This window comes from Pan paniscus, chromosome 10 (assembly GCF_029289425.2).
Source record: "Pan paniscus chromosome 10, NHGRI_mPanPan1-v2.0_pri, whole genome shotgun sequence".
Taxonomy (NCBI): domain Eukaryota; kingdom Metazoa; phylum Chordata; class Mammalia; order Primates; family Hominidae; genus Pan; species Pan paniscus.
In genome coordinates, this window is record NC_073259.2 from 45,978,604 (window position 1) to 45,996,100 (window position 17,497).

General features: G+C 45.4%; 2 protein-coding genes and 2 pseudogenes across 5 annotated transcripts in view; 2 read left to right on the forward strand and 2 right to left on the reverse strand.

The window, feature by feature from the left end:
* ASB8 (ankyrin repeat and SOCS box containing 8) overlaps positions 1-17,497 on the forward strand; it is a 156,404-nt gene that overhangs the window by 118,007 nt on the left and 20,900 nt on the right. The window contains exon 1 of one of the 4 annotated variants that reach the window (XM_008951137.3): positions 2,697-3,625. The exons of the other annotated variants lie outside the window; for them this stretch is intronic. The gene's annotated coding sequence lies outside the window, so the exon portion shown is untranslated. Of the gene's footprint in view, positions 1-2,696; positions 3,626-17,497 lie in introns of those variants that run through there. 4 annotated transcript variants of the gene reach the window in all.
* Positions 309-2,718, reverse strand: CCDC184 (coiled-coil domain containing 184). Its single transcript, XM_003825792.5, has one exon. The coding sequence runs from the start codon at positions 2,109-2,111 to the stop codon at positions 1,527-1,529; it is 585 nt and encodes a 194-aa protein (XP_003825840.1). The 5' UTR covers positions 2,112-2,718; the 3' UTR covers positions 309-1,526.
* On the reverse strand, positions 12,845-14,595 carry LOC100990678 (ERO1-like protein alpha; annotated as a pseudogene).
* On the forward strand, positions 16,498-17,345 carry LOC100990326 (prohibitin 1-like; annotated as a pseudogene).

Sequence of the window (17,497 nt, forward strand, 5' to 3'; positions counted from 1 at the left end):
GAAATCATTTCCCAGGGCTTCACTGGGATGCTTCACTAAAAAAGAAGTCTCCTGCACATTTGGAGTTCTGGCTACTAAAAACTCATGTTAGCATGGGAGTCTCAACACTTACCACCTCCTTCCCCAGGGCAGCTTGAGGTCAAGGTCCAGGACAGAAGGGAAAGCAGGGAGAGTTGGCAATGCCTGTCCCAACCAGGGCAGGGACAGTCAACTCCTTGAACTGGAGGCAAGGAGAGAGGAGGGAAGGCATGGCCCCTGCAGTTCCCACTAAGACCCACCCTGATATCCCCTTAGTACCAGTCAGCAAGGAGGGGAGATGACGCCTTTTTATTAAGGTTAACACCAAGGAAAGCATTGAGAAGGAATACACAAAGTAGGGCAAGGGCACACAAAGTCACCACTTGAGGAGGTGGGAGGGCGGCACATCAGTAAAAGAACCTCAGGACAGCCACATGCTCCATGCCCTGGTTGGGGGAAGAGGGAGAGAAAAGCGCCATGATAGCTTGGAGCTCGTAGAAGGGTCTGAAGCCTCTGAACCTAACACCAGAGCCACAAGCCCTGCCCCTGAGGGCTCACACACTACTACACAAGTAGACACACATAACACACACAACACATTATGAAGGCAACACCGAGAGGCAGTGGGCAAGGACATATTGACAGAAAAAGGAACTGAAGTTAAGCAGGTGTAGCCAGGAGAGACAGTTTTTGGCTGCGGCCCCAAGAGTCCCTCAAATGTCCCCTAAATCTGGGCTGCTGCTGAGCACCCCCGAGTCTCTGCCTGTGAACCGGGCTCTTTGTTCTCTAAGCCCCAGGGAGTGGAAAAGCAATCCCAGATGAAGTCAGTGACAAGGCAGGATCCGCTCTGCATGCAAAATCCTAGAGGTTGAGCTATTATGTCTTCATGCACATTCATAGCCAGCTCCTCCCAGCCCAGGGGCCCTTGGAACCCCATTCACCCAGATTCCTAGGGCTGCAGTTCCCTCCTCAAGCTTCCTTTACCAATCAGCAGCCGCAGAGATCTGTGAGGGGGAGAGGCTTCTGCAGAGCACTGAATATCTTGGATTTCAGCAGAAGGGTAAATTTCCTGTTGCCAGAACAAAATACCCCCAATTCCTTAATTTCCAGGTAAATTGTTAGAGATTATTTGCCATGGTCCTAGGTAAGTCCTTTTTCAGAATAGAAAAAGCAGAATTTTATTTACACAATTCACGGGTTCTCCTGTTGTCTGGGAAGGGGGAAAGGACAGGATAGGGATGGATGGGAGTCCAGAGACGGGCGCTTCCTCTCCCGGAGCCTCACCTTTCCGCAGTTCGCTATAATTCGCTTAGTTGGGCAGAAAGAATTCTCGATGCTCCCAAAGTCCTTCACCCTACAAATCTTTCCTCGAGGGAGTCTCTCTCTGCCTGACCCACAAGAGCAGCTGTCCAAGTGAAGCATGCCGCACCGCGCCGTTCAGTCCCCCTCGCGTCATGCACTCGGAAACCCAAAGACAGCCCGGGAAGGTAGTGCCCCACGGAGTCCCCTCACAGGGAGGCCTCGCCCTCCAGTTGCAGCAGGGTAATGTCGGGCATGTCGAGGGGCTCCACAAGTGGCCCGTCCCCCCCAAGGAGACCAGCACAGGGGCTCTCGGGGCGCTCACAGTGACTGGAGGGTGTGGCGGGGCTGGGCATCTCCTTCTCTTCTTCCTCGTCCTCCTCGTCCTCGGGATCGCGACCCAGCAAGCCGCTGTCCCCGATACCAGGCGAAGGAGTCTCCGGCTCTTGGGGGTCGCTCTGGAAGCTCCCCTTGCCGCCGACCACGCCCAAGCCGCCCTGGCGGGGCGCAGTGGTCATAATCTGGCACATGGAGACGATGGCTCGCTGGTTGGCGCACACGTCGTCCGAGAGCACCTGGATGTGCGAGGCCTGCTCGTCCAGGGCCCCCCTCATGGCCCTCACGTCCTCAAACAGGGCTTGCAGCTGGGCTTTCAGGTGCTCCATCAGTTCCTTCATGCCGCCGTTGTACTCCCCGGAGATCACGTCCCCCACTGCCGGCACGGTGGACACCTCCAGGGGCGCCGGCATGTCGCCGCCGTCCTTGGTCATGATCTCCAGCAGACCGTCCTCCATTGAGTGGCAGAAGCGGGTGGCGGAGGCTTTGGGTCGCGTCCAGCCCGGCCTCCGGGGTGGGGGAGGGGGTGGAGGGGGAGAGGTCCCGGGAGGGGCTAGCGGGAGCCGAGGGAAGCGGAGGCTCCCGAGACTGGCGGGGAGCCGACGTGAGAGACGAGTCCTGGGCAGAGGGCGCGGGCAGGATCGCGGGAGGCCGAGAAGAGGCGGCGGGACGAGGACCCGGCGAGGGTCCCAGAGCCGGCGTCTCTTGGGATCGCCCCTGGACGAAAGTGCCCTGCCCTGCCTCGCCTCCCGGATCGCGCCCCTGTCAGCGCCGCCCTCTGGGCGCCACAAGCAGAGAGCGCCTGCCGGTTCCGTGGGTCACAGACGCTCTCGCGGAGGGGTCCGGGTCCAGGCTGAGGCCAGCGGCGCGTCGGACTCGGGACTCGGGACTCGGGACTCGGGACTCCCTCAGGCCATTACCGGGCAGCGCCCGCGAGTGTGGCAGCAGCAGCTGGGGTGGGTCTCCCGGGGGTGTCGCGGATGCTCCTCTGTTTCCAAGGCGACGCACGGCACGTAAATGACGTGTGTCTCCATGGTAACCAGGAAGTGGCGAAGAAAAAGGGAGGATGGCTGGAAGCTGCAGTGGGGCTCTGGAGTCTGGACTAGCGGGGTGGGGGGAGGAGAGGGGACGCTGCAGTGGCTTCGGCCAAGGCTGGAAAGAGCGTGTGGTTGCAATGTTTAATAGGGAAGTATGAGAGAGCCGTCTGCTGCAGAAACCTCCAAGTCCGGGAGAGATCGTCCCTCCCCTAGCCGGGGTATGAGACCCAGCGAGACTGCCCTGGAAAGATTTTTCCAGCCCGCATTCCTTTCTCAGAGGATGGCGCTAAAGTCGAGTCCTGCCTCCCTGTCCTCCAGCGATGCGCAGGAAAGCGGAGAGGGTAGAGAGGCTGTTGCTAATGATCCCAGAGTTGAGCTGGGGCGCGGTGGCGCTCTGGAGCCGGCCCCACCGGGCCTGACGGTGCAGAGGCAGGAGGAGGGCACTACGGAGGTTTCTGCAGTAAATCAGCCCTCTAGCTATAGAAATCACCGGAGCTGGGGAAGGATGGGACTCCCTCCTTTATGAGACCCTACCGCTCCTACCCAGGTCTCTGGGAGTTTGTCCCGGATGGGGAGGCCAAGTGCTTAAGTTTTGAGAATGAAAGCTCTATAAGGGGAGAGATTTTTGTCTCCCCTGCACCCTCCATCACGGAATCCCCAGCTCCTAAAATAGTGCCTGGCACCTAGTATGTAGATGCTTAATATAGTTATTGAATGAATAACAAAAACCACCAAGTCCCATGCTCTCATCCAGAACTCCCCAAGCCAAACGTAGTGGGTTTTAGGAGACCTGAATTCAGTTTCGTTTCTGCCACTTATTCATTCAGCGACCTTGGCCACATCATTTTCCTCATCTGTTAGGGAATTGGACTGGATAATCTATAATACTATTTCTAATTCTGAATAACAGTCTGCATCATCTCACAGGTGAAAAGGTAAACTGTTGACCGTTGTGTGGAGGGTATGGATGGGGGGACTATGTGTTAGAGTAATTCCCGCTCTCTCTTTCAGTGCCCAAGTTCAGACATACACTGAGTATCCCCAACCTTTGTGACAAGCCCTTTCCCTATTTAAGGGGTGGAGCAGGAAGGGTGGAGGAAGAAGAAAAATTGTCTTTAATATATGTAGATGATTGCAGATTGAGAAGGAATCAGCACCTGGGCAGAGCACAATAATTAATAATGACCCTAGGAAATTAGGGAAGCCAAGTGATCGGAAGCCAAAAATGAAGTTCATAAGAATAAATCTGGGAAAGAGAAACAAACTATATCACTTCAAGATAGAGAAGAACTAGGTAAAGGTGAGTGTTTTGTAGACTGGCAGTTCAGTGACAGCAAATGTGTTACCTTTGGGTTTCCCTGGTTATGTGCTTGGTGATGAAGAGTGAGGCTGGCCCAGGGAAACTTTTGTGACACTAGAGGACTGCTTGACCTATACCAATCTTACTGCTTTTAAAATAGAAACAAGTGGGGACTATCCTAAATGACCAGCAGCAGAATGTTTAAATAAACTAAGGCAAAATTGCTGATACATAAAATATTATACAGCCATTAGAAATTTGATTTCCCAAAACAAATATATGAACAAATTTTAAAAACACAGTATTGTATTTTCTGAAACTAATGATTCAATTCTATTTGCTTGCTCATTTCTTCCTTCATTCTACAGATTTCCAGCACTCTCAACTTGCTTAGGACTCCTACCTCTGCTCTGTACCCCACACGTGGTAATGACACCTTAGATTACTCCTGAAACTCTGGCTCAAGAGAGGACAGAAATGCTTTTCCTTGGTTTCCATAAGCACAGCTGAAGTGGGCTGGTGTTTACAAAGAGACTTTATTAAAAACTGTAGGAAAACTAGAAATAGAAACAGAACACATGAAAACAGCTGAGCTTACACAGCATAAGTTTCTGATTATACTATAGCAAGCATGTTCTCAGGGCTTATAGGTCCAACCCTGCTTTCATCCTTCCGAGGAGAGCTCTGCTATAGCCAGAAAAGACTGGCATGGCTTTCAGACTTTCTGTCTAGGTCTGTTACTTTACATCTCTTGACAAGCACTTCACATGGAAGATTTCATCTTGCCAATTCACCCTTCAGGTATATCCCTACCTTCTACCTACAAAGAGTGACTCTGTCCCAGTGGGGGACCTCTCATTGTTGAAATCCCATAAGCTTACACCAAGCATAGCCCCCATATAGGAGGAGCTATGGTATGTCATCATACAAGGCCTTTTGCCACTATTCTTGAGGATGTGAAGGCTTTCAGCATAAGATTACATCATGCTATCCAGAGGTGCTGGCCATGAAGTCCACTGAGAGTACAAGGGATCTGAGCCCAGAGGGAGGGGAAATTATTGGAGAAGCACAAAAGGCCATGGGAAACATGTGCAGAGATCAAGCAGTTTGGCTGGTCCAGTCAAGTTCCAGGTCAAACATTTGAGAGCCAAGGGTAGGTGGGAACTGGGGGAGTGGACCAGTAGCAGGATTTGAAAATATAGGAAGGTGGCTGGGTGCGGTGGCTCATGCCTGTAATCCCAGCACTGTGGGAGGCTGAGGTGGGCAGATCACTTAAGATCAGTAGTTTGAGATCAGCCTGGTCAACATGGTGAAGCCCTGTCTGTACTAAAAACACAAAAATTAGCTGGGCATGGTGGTGGGCACCTGTAATCCCAGCTACTCCAGAGGCTGAGGCAGGACAGTCGCTCAAACCCAGGAGGCAGAGGTTGCAGTGAGCCAAGATTGTGCCACTGCACTCCAGCCTGGGTGACAGCGCAAGACTTAGTCGAAAGAAAGAAAGAGAGAGAGAGAGAAAAGAAAGAAAGAAAAAGAAAGAAAGAAAGAAAGAAAAGAAAGAAGGAAAGAAAGAAAGAGAAAGAAAGAAAGGGAAAGGGAAGGGGAAGGGGAAGGAAAAGAAAAGAAAAGAGAAAAGAAAAGAAAAAGAAAATATAGGAAGGAGACATTGGTGCATCTGATAGAAAACCAGATCATTTCAGGAACTCTGTGTGAAAATGAGATGAGGTAGAAAAGTCTAGTCTCAGGAAAATAAGGAGAACAGAGGCAGAGCCTCAGTCAGCTAGCTGGGTTACAGGCCTGGGCTCTCTGGATCCCAATGCCCTATAGTTAGTTGCATGGGTCCATTTCCAAGCAAAAGGTGGCCAGATGTATACCCCAGCCATCCTACTAGAATATTCAGAGGAACTGCCCCATAATAAGAGAATATAACCCCCGCACAGCTTCTGCTTCCTGCTTTTCTATTATCCTCTGGGAATCCCCTTAGCTATTCTCTTCCTTCATCCCACTCTTATCAATCTGTGATAGGGAGAGACCCTCATGCTATCTACATATAGGTTTCCATCAGGTACACCTAGTTTCAAACCTCATATTCTCACTAAAATTGGGATTTGGAAGAGGCTCTGCCATTTTCCTCTGTCTGGTGTCTCGTGTATCTCTAGTTTCTATTTTCTATAGCTGGTGTATTTTTTGCACTATAAATCCGATGATGCTGGCTAGACTCAGGTCTAGAGCAATGATTTAAAACAAGACATAGCTGACTGCTGTACCTTAGGCGCCAAATCCCAGACAGTATCCCCCAAATATAACTTTTATGAAGCTGAGCTGTTTTGTGGCCCATCACAGCTTGATATCACACTCAAACATATCCAATAGCCAAAAGAATTAAAAAGAAATTTAGATTTTTATTACAGTCTCTGGGCAAACTCTAAAGGGGTTTACATTCTTAGTGCACAGTGAAACATCTGAAACTTGTCTTCCTTCCTTCTCTATTTGTTCCACACATTATGGCATAGCTGTTGCTGCTGATCTCTCTCTCCCCAAACACTCCCACACTTTCTCTCAAGCCTGGCCCTTGCTTTCTCACTCCCTGGCTCTCTTCACTTCTTGGATGTATTCTTTTTCTCTCCTCCAAGAAGCTTCCTGTCCTCACATAAATCAGGCCAAGCTTATTTTAGCTCTTTTGATTCTGTTCCTCATTCCCCCAATCTGCATAAGTACTGGGAATCCCAGCTATCAATTACAGGGGTCTTCTCAGAGGATAAAAAAGATGGAGAGGCTGAGAATATTCGCATTGTTGTGGGTTTTGCCTGTCACATAGACTAGTTTTTCTCAGCACCAGAGAGTGGTTTACCTGGCATTACAGCCAATCTGCTTTGTTCATCTCCCCGACGTTTGCACAGAGAAATGGACATGGTGGTTTGCAAAGACCCTGGGCCCTTATGAGCCTCTAACTGGAGAGGGGATCCAACTGTCCACACCCTCAAGATTATTTAGTGTCATAGACATGGCCGTGTGGTGAGCCACCTACCCACACCTCATGTAAGGCCTGAACTACACTTCCAGTTGCTTGCTCTGTGACCTCAAACTATTTTTAGGAGTCTTTAAGGCTACCCCTAACCTCTTATTTCTCTTCCATATTAATTTAACTCAGAGCAAGGATTCTAGGGGACCTTCCAACTTCTCATGCAATATGAATCTCCACTGACAATAACCCCCCATTCCAATTAAACCTGTTTTGCCAGTGTCATCCCATCTCCCCTTTCTGCACTGCCCCCTGCAGCAGCTTCTCTTAGATCAACACTTGCAGAACCTTTTCCCCCTCTCAGTGCATATTCAAACATGTATTCAGTGTCACTGTGATGTCACCAGTTCCAACCCAAGTCTCTAGGTAGCTGGCCATGGACACAGAAGCATTCAGAACTCCAGAACCACCAATGATCCCTGGTGCACGGCCTCAAGCACCTTCCCTCTTTTCCATAAATTATTTTGCCCCCAGAAAGTTGCCATTTTTGCAACAGCTTAGAGCCTGGTTTGGCCCCAAGTCAGGCACTGACAGTGCTGCACCACCTGAAAAAACAATTTCTAGTTCAATGGAGGCAATTTTGTTTGACCAATTGCCTCTCCCACAGTATCAGTCCAATTTGAAGGAAATCATGTCCAAATATCTATGGTAGGATAGGGACTATGATATGTGTGCCATAAACTTCCCTTCTATTAAAGGTATTTTTAGGAATTTAATGTCCCTCATAGCTGACTTATGCAAACTTCCAGGCCCTTCCTTGCCTGTCATATCTTGAGGAAGTCTGTGCTATTCTATCCTACGCAATTCCACAAAACTTTGTAGGTCTCCCTGTTACTAATACATCTAGTTATACTAAGTCCATCCCTCTCAGAGGCCCCCCCAGATAGTGTCAAAAGTTATTTCTACCACATTCTCAAGGGCCAGTGAGGCACTATCAGTTACAGTTTAGCAGCCACTGTGAGGGTGCATTCTGTTTCCATTGCCCAAATGCAGATGGAGACTATACTAGTATTTGTGATGATACCATGGACAGGGGCCCCAAAATGTAATCCATGTCTTCAAAGTACTGTAGAAGTGCTGGATCTTAGGCAAAAGTGAGGAGAAGGACCCTTTCCCCCAACTTTTCCACCTAGAACCCCGAGGCCCCTATTTTAAGAAGTCTTGCATGAAAATAGCTCCATCTTCTACGGTTGACCACTCGTTCACAGTTCATAGGCACAATGCCTGCTCTTTCGTTTGTTTTAAAGCACCAGGATCACTTTCATGCTGGAACTCTAATCCTTTTGCTTTGCTTTATTCTTCTCCACACCAGTTATCAATATCTGTTATCCTGTATTTTTGTTTATTTATTTTATGTCTTATTTATTTATCTTTTACTCCCAACTAGGGTGTAAGATCCATTAGAGCAGGGGGTTTGTTTTCTTCACTGCCTTATCTGTAGCACCTAGAATAGTGCCTGGCACATGGCAGATGCTCAATAAATATGTGTTGAATAGATGAATGAATGAAGTCTAAATCCATACCTAGAAAAAGAAACAACTCCCTTAAGGACATGTAGTCTGCAAAGCTCCAACTCTGCCTTTTCTTCGAGAACATTTTAGCTTTTTCAGTTTCAACCATCTACTTTGGTAATCTATGGCTTATGGTCACACTATTAAGTGGCCCTGTTGTTGGCCTTTCTTGAACAAAGGAATACTTACTTCAGAGACAAATGGAAGTCTCTATTTCTTACAAAATAGAAAAGTGCTTGCAGCTTTGAAATGAGAGCTGTCACCACCCCTCTAACCTCCCTTGGGATATTCCACCACTATCCCCATCGAAGTCTCAAAGATACCAGGGCCAAGTTTTGTTAGAACTCAGGGTCAAAGAAATGCACGCTCTCTGCTCCCCTCAGCATTACCTGGGAATGGGATGATATCAAGCCTGTATCTTCATACTGCATGCTAAGGAGAACTCCTGATTTATATTATTATTCTGGTGGAGACAGCCTCAGAAAAAGTACCCTGTTTCTGGTTGTAAGATTAGTAGCTAACTGAGAAAGGGACATTATGAACGTAGAGATTACTATGCTTTAAAGCTTGTGTATGTCTTCTCTTTGTGTTCCTAAACTGGTAGACTATGGTGATTTAGGGTAGTGTTATCACCGAGTTACATGTTTTACTGTAATAAAATTGAGTCCTTCTTGTCCCTTGCTGCCTCCTTTCCTTGCTTCTGTTCTAAAACCAAACCAGACAAAAACTCCCCATATTGATCAAATATATAACAAAAAATACATAAAGATCAGCCTTCCCAGGATAGTAAAACTAAATTAAAACCAAACAGCAAACATGGATCAGAAAAATAATATTCCAGAAATTGAGGTTAGTCTCTAAACAACCTAAGTGAGACATTTTTAGTAAGGTCTTGTTATTCTCCACAGTGTTGTCTGGGTCTCTAAGACGCAGAAGGGAACAGTATGTCAGGTTTACTGGTAATTGCCTGGATCAAATGAGTTAAACTGGGATAGATTCTCCTCAGAGGATGATCCTGAGTCACATATCCAATCTCTCATTCATCCCAGTTCATCCATCACCATATCACACATGGGCTTCCAGCTGCTTCTTATACTATTAAAAACCAATTCCCTCTTACCAAAGGCATTAGTAGTTTTGCTGCTCATTAGAACAATGAGTATCATCCAAGACACCTCCAGGTATATTAAATGATAAACTGCTCACAATTTCACATTATTCACACTGAAATCACTGAGTTTAAACTGCAGGGAGGTCTGTGGGACATAAGCTCCTCTGCTTCATACTTGTGGACTTAAACTAGTGTGTTAGGGGAGAGTCTCTTCCTAGAAAGGAGAGATGGTGGAGAAAGATTCTAAGAGATGGAGATGATGTAATTTGAAACTTACTGCTGTAATTTGAGACCTAAGACCTAATGGAAGAAAGCAAATAGTCAACAGATGTGAGAGAAGGAAAAGCTAGAAAGAACTTCTCAAAGGATTTGTAACTCTGAGACAAACTAGCATTATTCCTACTTCCACTGTGAGGTCAAGATGCAGGATAAAGCATTTAGGTTAGATTTCTTAAAGAACTTGAGAGTGATGGATGTGTGAGAGAGGAACGAGCCTGCATTTCTTCTCCAGGAAGCCTTGAAAACCAGAAGACAGTCTTACTTGTCTGAGTTTAGCTTGGGAAGAAACAGATTTACATATCCCTGAGACCAGCTCTGTGCTATTTCAGCAATTCTACCTCCCACATTTTAACTCCAAACCAAAAGTTGAATGAATCCTGAAATGATTGCATGTTTTTCACAATAGGAAGATTACCACAGTCTCTTAATACCCTCAGATGCTTCTCTAATCCATTTTCTTCTCCCTATTTCCCCAAGCAATGCCATACTCAGGCCCTTGCGATCTCCTGCCTGGAAGACTATTCCTCTGCTACATGTGACTAGAGGCTAGCAGATTGGACAGTGCAGCTCTAGGATTTACAATATACACCTGTAACATATCATAGTCTACTTTTAGATAGTGTAAAAATCTTATAACAATTTACTTTCAGTTTCTCCCTTATGTTTTTTATTGTTTTTGTCATACATATTGCTTCTACGTATGCTAACACCCAACCGGATTTTTATTATTTCTACTTTAAATAGTCATTTATTTTTTTTTCAAGAGATTAAAAAGTGAGAGGTTGAGTGCAGTGGCTTACATCTACAATCCCAGCACTTTGGAAGGCCAAGGTGGGAGGATCATTGGAGCCCAGGAGTTCAAGACCAGCCTGGACAACATGGTGAAACCCCGTAAATACAAAAATTAGCCGGGCATGGTGGCACACACTTGTAGTGCCAGCTACCAAGGAGGCTGAGGGAGTAGGATTGTTTGAGCCCGGGAGGTCGAGGCTGCAGTGAGCCGTGATCGCACCATTGTACGCCAGCCTGGGTGACAGAGCAAGACTCTGTTTTAAATAAATAAATAGAAAATGTTTTAACTATTTTACTTATATTTATTACTTTTCACACTCTTTTTATATTGATCAAATTTTTGTTATTATTTTTCTTTTGCCTGAAGAACTTCCTTTAACATTTCACCTTTGTTGGTATAAAAAAAGTCTTTATTTCACCTTTATTTTTGAAAGACATTTTTGCAAGGTAGAAAAAATTCTGGCTCAATCTTGTCTTTCACTTTACATAGCTTTTATAAGAAATCTGTTGGCATTTTTTATTTATTCCTCTACATCAGGGATGGCAAACCTTTCATAAACGTCCATATAGTAAATCTTTTAGGCTTTGGAAGCCATACGGTCTCTGTTGCAACTACCAACTCTGCCACTGTAACACAGAAACAGCCATAGCAAATACATAAATGAGTGTGTATGGCTGTGTTCCACTAAAACTTTTTTTTGCAGAAATAAGAAGTGATCTAGATTTGACCCAGGGGTCATAGTTTACCAATCCCTGCTGTATATATAATGTGTCTTTTTCTTTCTTTTTTTTTTTTTTTGAGACGGAGTTTCACTCTTGTTGCCCAGGCTGGTGTGCAATGGCACGATCTCGGCTCATCGCAACCTCTGCCTCCTGAGTTCAAGCGATTCTCCTGCCTCAGTCTCCTGAGTAGCTGGAATTATAGGCATGCGCCACCATGCCCAGCTAATTTTATATTTTTAGTAGAGATGGGGTTTCTCCATGTGGGTCAGGCTGGTCTCAAACTCCCGACCTCAGGTGATCTGCCTGCCTCGGCCTCCCAAAGTGCTGGGATTACAGGCATGAGCAACTGCGCCTGGCCTATGTATCTTTTTCATCTGGCTGCTTTTAGAATTTTCATCTTTATCCTTGGTTTGTAGCAACTTGGTTATGATGTGCATGGGAATGGTTTTCTTTGTTTATTCTGCCTGGATTTTATTGAGCTTTCAAATTTGGAAAAATGTTAGCTTTTATTATTATTATTATTTTTTTTTTTGAGATGAAGCCTCACTCTCTCTCCCTGGCTGGAGTGCAGTGGCACAATCTTGGCTCACTGCAATCTCCACCTCCAGGTTCAAGCAATTCTCCTGTCTCAGCCTCCCGAGTAGCTAAGGTTACAGGCACCCACAACCATGGCTGGCTAATTTTTGTATTTTTAGTAGAGACTGGGTTTCATCATGTTGGCCAGGCCGGTCTCCAACTCCTGACCTCAAATGATCCACCCGTCTCAGCCTCCCAAAGTGCTGGGGTTATAGGCATGAGCCACCGTGCCCAGCCTTAGCCATTATTTAAAAATATACCTTCATTTTTTTTTGGAGACGGAGTTTTGGTCTTGTCACCCAGGTTGGAGTGCAGTGGCGCCATCTCAGCTCACTGCAACCTCCGCCTCCCAGGTTCAAGTCATTCTCCTGCCTCAGCCTCCCAAGTAGCTGGGATTACAGGCACCCACCACCATGCCTGGCTAATTTTTGTATTTTTAGTAGAGACATGGTTTCGCCAGGTTGGCCAGGATGGTCTCGAACTCCTGACCTCAGGTGATCCACCCACCTCGGCCTCCCAAACTGCTGGGATTACAGGCATAAGCCACCACGCCTGGCCATATTTTTAAATATACATTCTTAGCCCATGGCTCTTCTGAAATGTCAATTGCATTATGTTAAAATATTTGATATACCACACAGAACACTTTTGCATTGGTCCTTTCTTTTTCAATCTTTTCTTTTCTCTCTGTGCTTCATTTTGAGTAGCTTCTATGTCTTCAAGTTCCCTGATTCTTGTCTTCCATAGTCTATAATTTGCTATACATTTTCTGTGAATACTTCAAATGTTATTCATTTAAAAATTTGATAATCCTGGCCTTCATTGTCTAGAAACAGGCATATTTCAAATCATATTTAAATTAATAATTTGCAACAAGTTCCTGATGTTTTACAATCCTTTCACACTTGTGGAAATTCTTCCAAATGCATTAAGCAATACTATTTTTTGTCTGGTTAGATGGGATTCCTAACCGGGCCCACTTTCTGGCACATTTGCTATCAATTTCTCTGAAAACAAGATCTTGAGAGCAGTGCCAAATCCTGAGCCTGAAGCTTTCCCCACAGTTGACATTTAAACCAACCAACGCAATCCCTATTTTTTGAAATGCTTCTATAATGCAGCCTAAAATCTGTCTTTAGTTACTTTGCTGTTTCTTCCATCTCAAGCCAAAAAAATTTAAATAAGAATTCCATTGGCCGGGTGCGGTGGCTCACACCTGTAATCCCAGCACTTTGGGAGGCTGAGGCGGGCGGATCACGAGGTCAGGAGATCGAGACCATCCTGGCTAACATGGTGAAACCCCGTCTGTACTAAAAAATAAAAAAAAATTAGCGGACGCGGTGGCAGGTGCCTGTAGTCCCAGCTACTCGGGAGGCTGAGGCAGGAGAATGGCGTGAACCCGGCAGGCAGAGCATGCAGTGAGCCAAGATCGCGCCACTGCACTCCAGCCTGGGCGACAGAGCGAGACTTCGTCTCAAAAAAAAAAAAAAAAAAAAAGAAAGAAGAAAAAAGAAAAAAAGAAAAAGAAAAAAAAAGAATTCCATCAAAATACAAAAGAAATGATTTGACTTCCTAAAATATTTCCAGAAGCAACTTTTTGTTTTCTGAACCTTGAACTTAATTTCCAATGAATAGTTGAAAATCTGGATGCTCAGAGAGTGGTTGCATTTTAGATTAAGGCCTTAATTTTATTAAGCAGAGAAAATACAAGTTCTTGAGCCTTCTTGGGGCTTCCCCTTCAGTCAAAATGCCATCAAACCTCTGATGGAATTCTGTAATGTGTGTCCCCATTTCTTTCCCAAATAAGTATGTTGATGTTTTTGTTGTTGGGTTTTTGTTTTGTTTTGTTTTGTTTTTGAGATGGAATCTCATTCTGTTGCCCAGGCTGGAGTGCAGTGGCATGATCTCAGCTCACTGCAACCTCTGCCACCCAGGTTCATGTGATTTTCCTGCCTCAGCCTCTGAGTAGGTGGGACTGCAGGCACGCCATGCACGGTTAATTATTTGTATTTTAGTAGAGATGGGGTTTCACCATGTTGGCCAGGCTGGTCTTGAACTCCTGACCTCAGGTTACCTGCTTGCCTTGGCCTCCCAAAGTGCTGGGATTACCAGCGTGAAACACTGCGCCAGGCCAAGTACCTTATAAATGCTATCTTGCACTCAAATGCACATTCTTGCTCACATGTAGTCCAGACATAAGTCTGTAGAATGCTCTTTTTATATACAGAGTCCTTTTGTCCAACTGTGAAAAATGTTCTGCTCACATTTCCCTTGATAGAAGTGCCAAAATATTTAAAGGTCTTTTGTCTGTAATTTGAAAGTCTTCCTCATAGATCATGATATCCCGTATCTTCCAAGCATCTGGCACCTGTAATTCTCAGGATTAAGGTACGATCTATATATTCAGCATCAGGGTGCCGTATGACATCAGCTTCACAGACGTTGTCTGAGGAGTCATCTTGCTTGGTCCACTGAAGAACAGTCTTTTGTGTTTTCCCGCTCAGAGATTCATCCACAGATCCAAGTTGTTCAGCTTGTCCATAGTCTTCAGTGAGATTACTGGCATCTTCAGAACACTTGTAGCTGGCAGATTTTATTTAAACACTAGATGTTTAACTTATTTGATTTCACATTTTTATTGCTTCTTACACTAAACTTGCTTTATCTTATAAAATACATAAAATAGTTTTATAATACCACTATTAGAAGTAACAATAAAATTACAGAATGAAGCTTAAGAGTTCTTTGTAGTTTGTTTTGTTCCTAGAATATATTTCACTAGGGAAAGACAAAGTCTTGTGTTTAAAAGTCATTTGAAATAAATCTTTCTTTTTGGTTATGTTACCAACCTCATAAACACTTAGCTTTATTTATTTCACTTGTTTCAATTTTAGGGATTGTTCTTTTTTCTCTTTTTGGTTTAACTTAATTTTTGAATATATTAAATGATTACATGATTCTAAAGTCAAAACTACATAAAAAGGTATACTCAGCCGTATCTCCCTTCCATTTCTTTCTTTCTTTTTTTTTTTTTTTTGTGACAGAGTCTCACTTTGTTGCCCAGGCTAGAGTGCAGTGGTGTGATCTCAGCTCACTGCAACCTCTGCCTCCCAGGTTCAAGTAATTCTCCCACCTCAGCCTCCCAAGTAGCTGGGATTACAGGCATGCAACAACATGTTCGGCTAATTTTGTATTTTTAGTAAAAATGGGATTTCACCATGTTGGCCAGGCTGGTCTTGAACTCCTGACTTCAGGTGATCCACCCACCTCAGCCTCCCAAAGTGCTGTGATTACAGGCGTGAGCCATCGTGCTGGCCTCTCCCATTTCCATCCATTTCCTTCCCTACTCTTGTGTAGATAACCATTTTTATTACTGTTATATTTACTAGTCTTTTATTGCTTTTGTCTTTCCAATGCTTCATTTTGCACGAAAGTAGCTTCTCATAAAATATTGTGGCTATCATTCTAGAGCAACACATACAGATATTCCTCATGTTTATGGGTTCATAGTACTCCACTATATACTACAGTTTATTTAACCACTCAACTGCTCCCCTATTGATGGATATTTGGGGAGTTTCTAGACTTTTGTCATTCAAAATACCACAATGAATACTAGCCTTGTGTATATATTATTTCTTTTCTTTTTTTTTTTTTTTTTGAGATGGAGTCTCGCTCTGTCACCCAGGCTGGAGTGCAGTGGCGCGATCTCGGCTCACTGCAAGCTCCTCCTCCCGGGTTCACGCCATTCTCCTGCCTCGGCCTCTCCGAGTAGCTGGGACTTAAAGGCGCCTGCCACCACGCCCAGCTAATTTTTTGTATTTTTAGTAGAGATGGGGTTTCACCGTGGTCTCGATCTCCTGACCTCGTGATCCACCCGCCTTGGCCTCCCGAAGTGCTGGGATTACAAGGGTGAGCCACCGCACCAGGCCGTGTATATATTATTTCAAATTTGTACAGAAGTACTTTTAGTGTAGAGACCCCAAAAATATCATTGCTGGGTTAAAGGACAGATTAATCCACTTGTAATTTTGCTAGATTGTACTAAATTCTCTTCCTTAAGGACTATATCACTCTATACTTCTACCAGTAGCATATCACTGTGTCTCTTTTCCCTAGAGTTTTAGCAACAAAGTGTACTCTCAAACTTTTGAATTTTTGCCAACACAATAAGAAATGCTGTTTCAATGTAATGTAATTTGCCTTTCTTTTTTCAGTGAGTTGTGCATGTTTTACTATTTTAAGGGCCACCTGCATGAATTGTTTCTATCTGTTCATGTCTTGTGCTCATTTTTCTACTGGATCTGTGTCTTTTTATTTCTCAGAGCTCCTGTAAATTAGGGAGATTACTTTTTATTCTGTTGTAAAAATTGCGATTGTTTTGTCCAGTGACTCATTTGTCTTTGGCTTTGCTTATGGTATTTGGGCCATACATTTTTAAAAAAACAATATATAATAGAATTGGGTGGCTGGGGAATTCACGTGTAGATCAGAGTGGAAGCAGGTGTGAGAGGGTCCAGCAGAAGAAAACATGGCAGCCAAAGTGTTTGAGTCCATCGGCAAGTTTGGCCCGGCCTTTGCTGTTGCAGGAGGCGTGGTGAACTCCGCCTTATATAATGTGTATGCTGGGCGGCAGAGCTGTCATCTTTGACCGATTCCGTGGAGTACAGGACATTGTGGTGGGGGAAGGGACTCACTTTCTCATCCCATGGGTACAGAAACCAATTATCTTTGACTGCCATTCTCCACCTCGTAATGTACCAGTCATCACTGGTAGCAAAGATTTACAGAATGTCAACATCACACTGCACATCATCTTCCGGCCCATCGTTAGCCAGCTTCCTCGCATCTTCAGCATCGGAGACGACTATGATGAGCGTGTGCTGACGTCCACCACGACCAAGGTCCTCAAGTCAGTGGTGGCTAGCTTCGATGCTGGAGAAGTAATCACCCAGAGAGAGTTGGTCTCCAGGCAGGTGAACAACGACCTTACGGAGCGAGCAGCCACCTTTGGGCTCATCCTGGACGACGTGTCCTTGACACATCTGACCTTCGGGAAGGAATTCACAGAAGCGTTATAAGCCAAACAGGTGGCTCAGCAGGAAGCAGAGAGGGCCAGATCTGTGGTGGAAACGGCTGAGCAGCAGAAAAAGGCAGCCATCATCTCTGCTGAGGGCGACTCCAAAGCAGCCGAGCTGATTGCCAACTCACTGGCCACCGCAGGAGACGGCCTGAGCTGCCCAAGCTGGAAGCTGCGGAGGACATCGCGTAACAGCTCTCACGCTCTCGGAGCATGATCTACCTGCTGGCGGGGCAGACCGTGCTCCTCCGCCTGCTCCAGTGAGGGCCTGCCCACTCTGCCTGCACCTCCGCGGGCCAATTGAGCCACAGCCCCGATGATTCTTAACACCGCCGCCCACCCCCTCCACCCCAAAAATCACTGTGAAATTTCATGATTGGCTTAAAGTGAAGGAAATAAAGGTAAAATAACATATA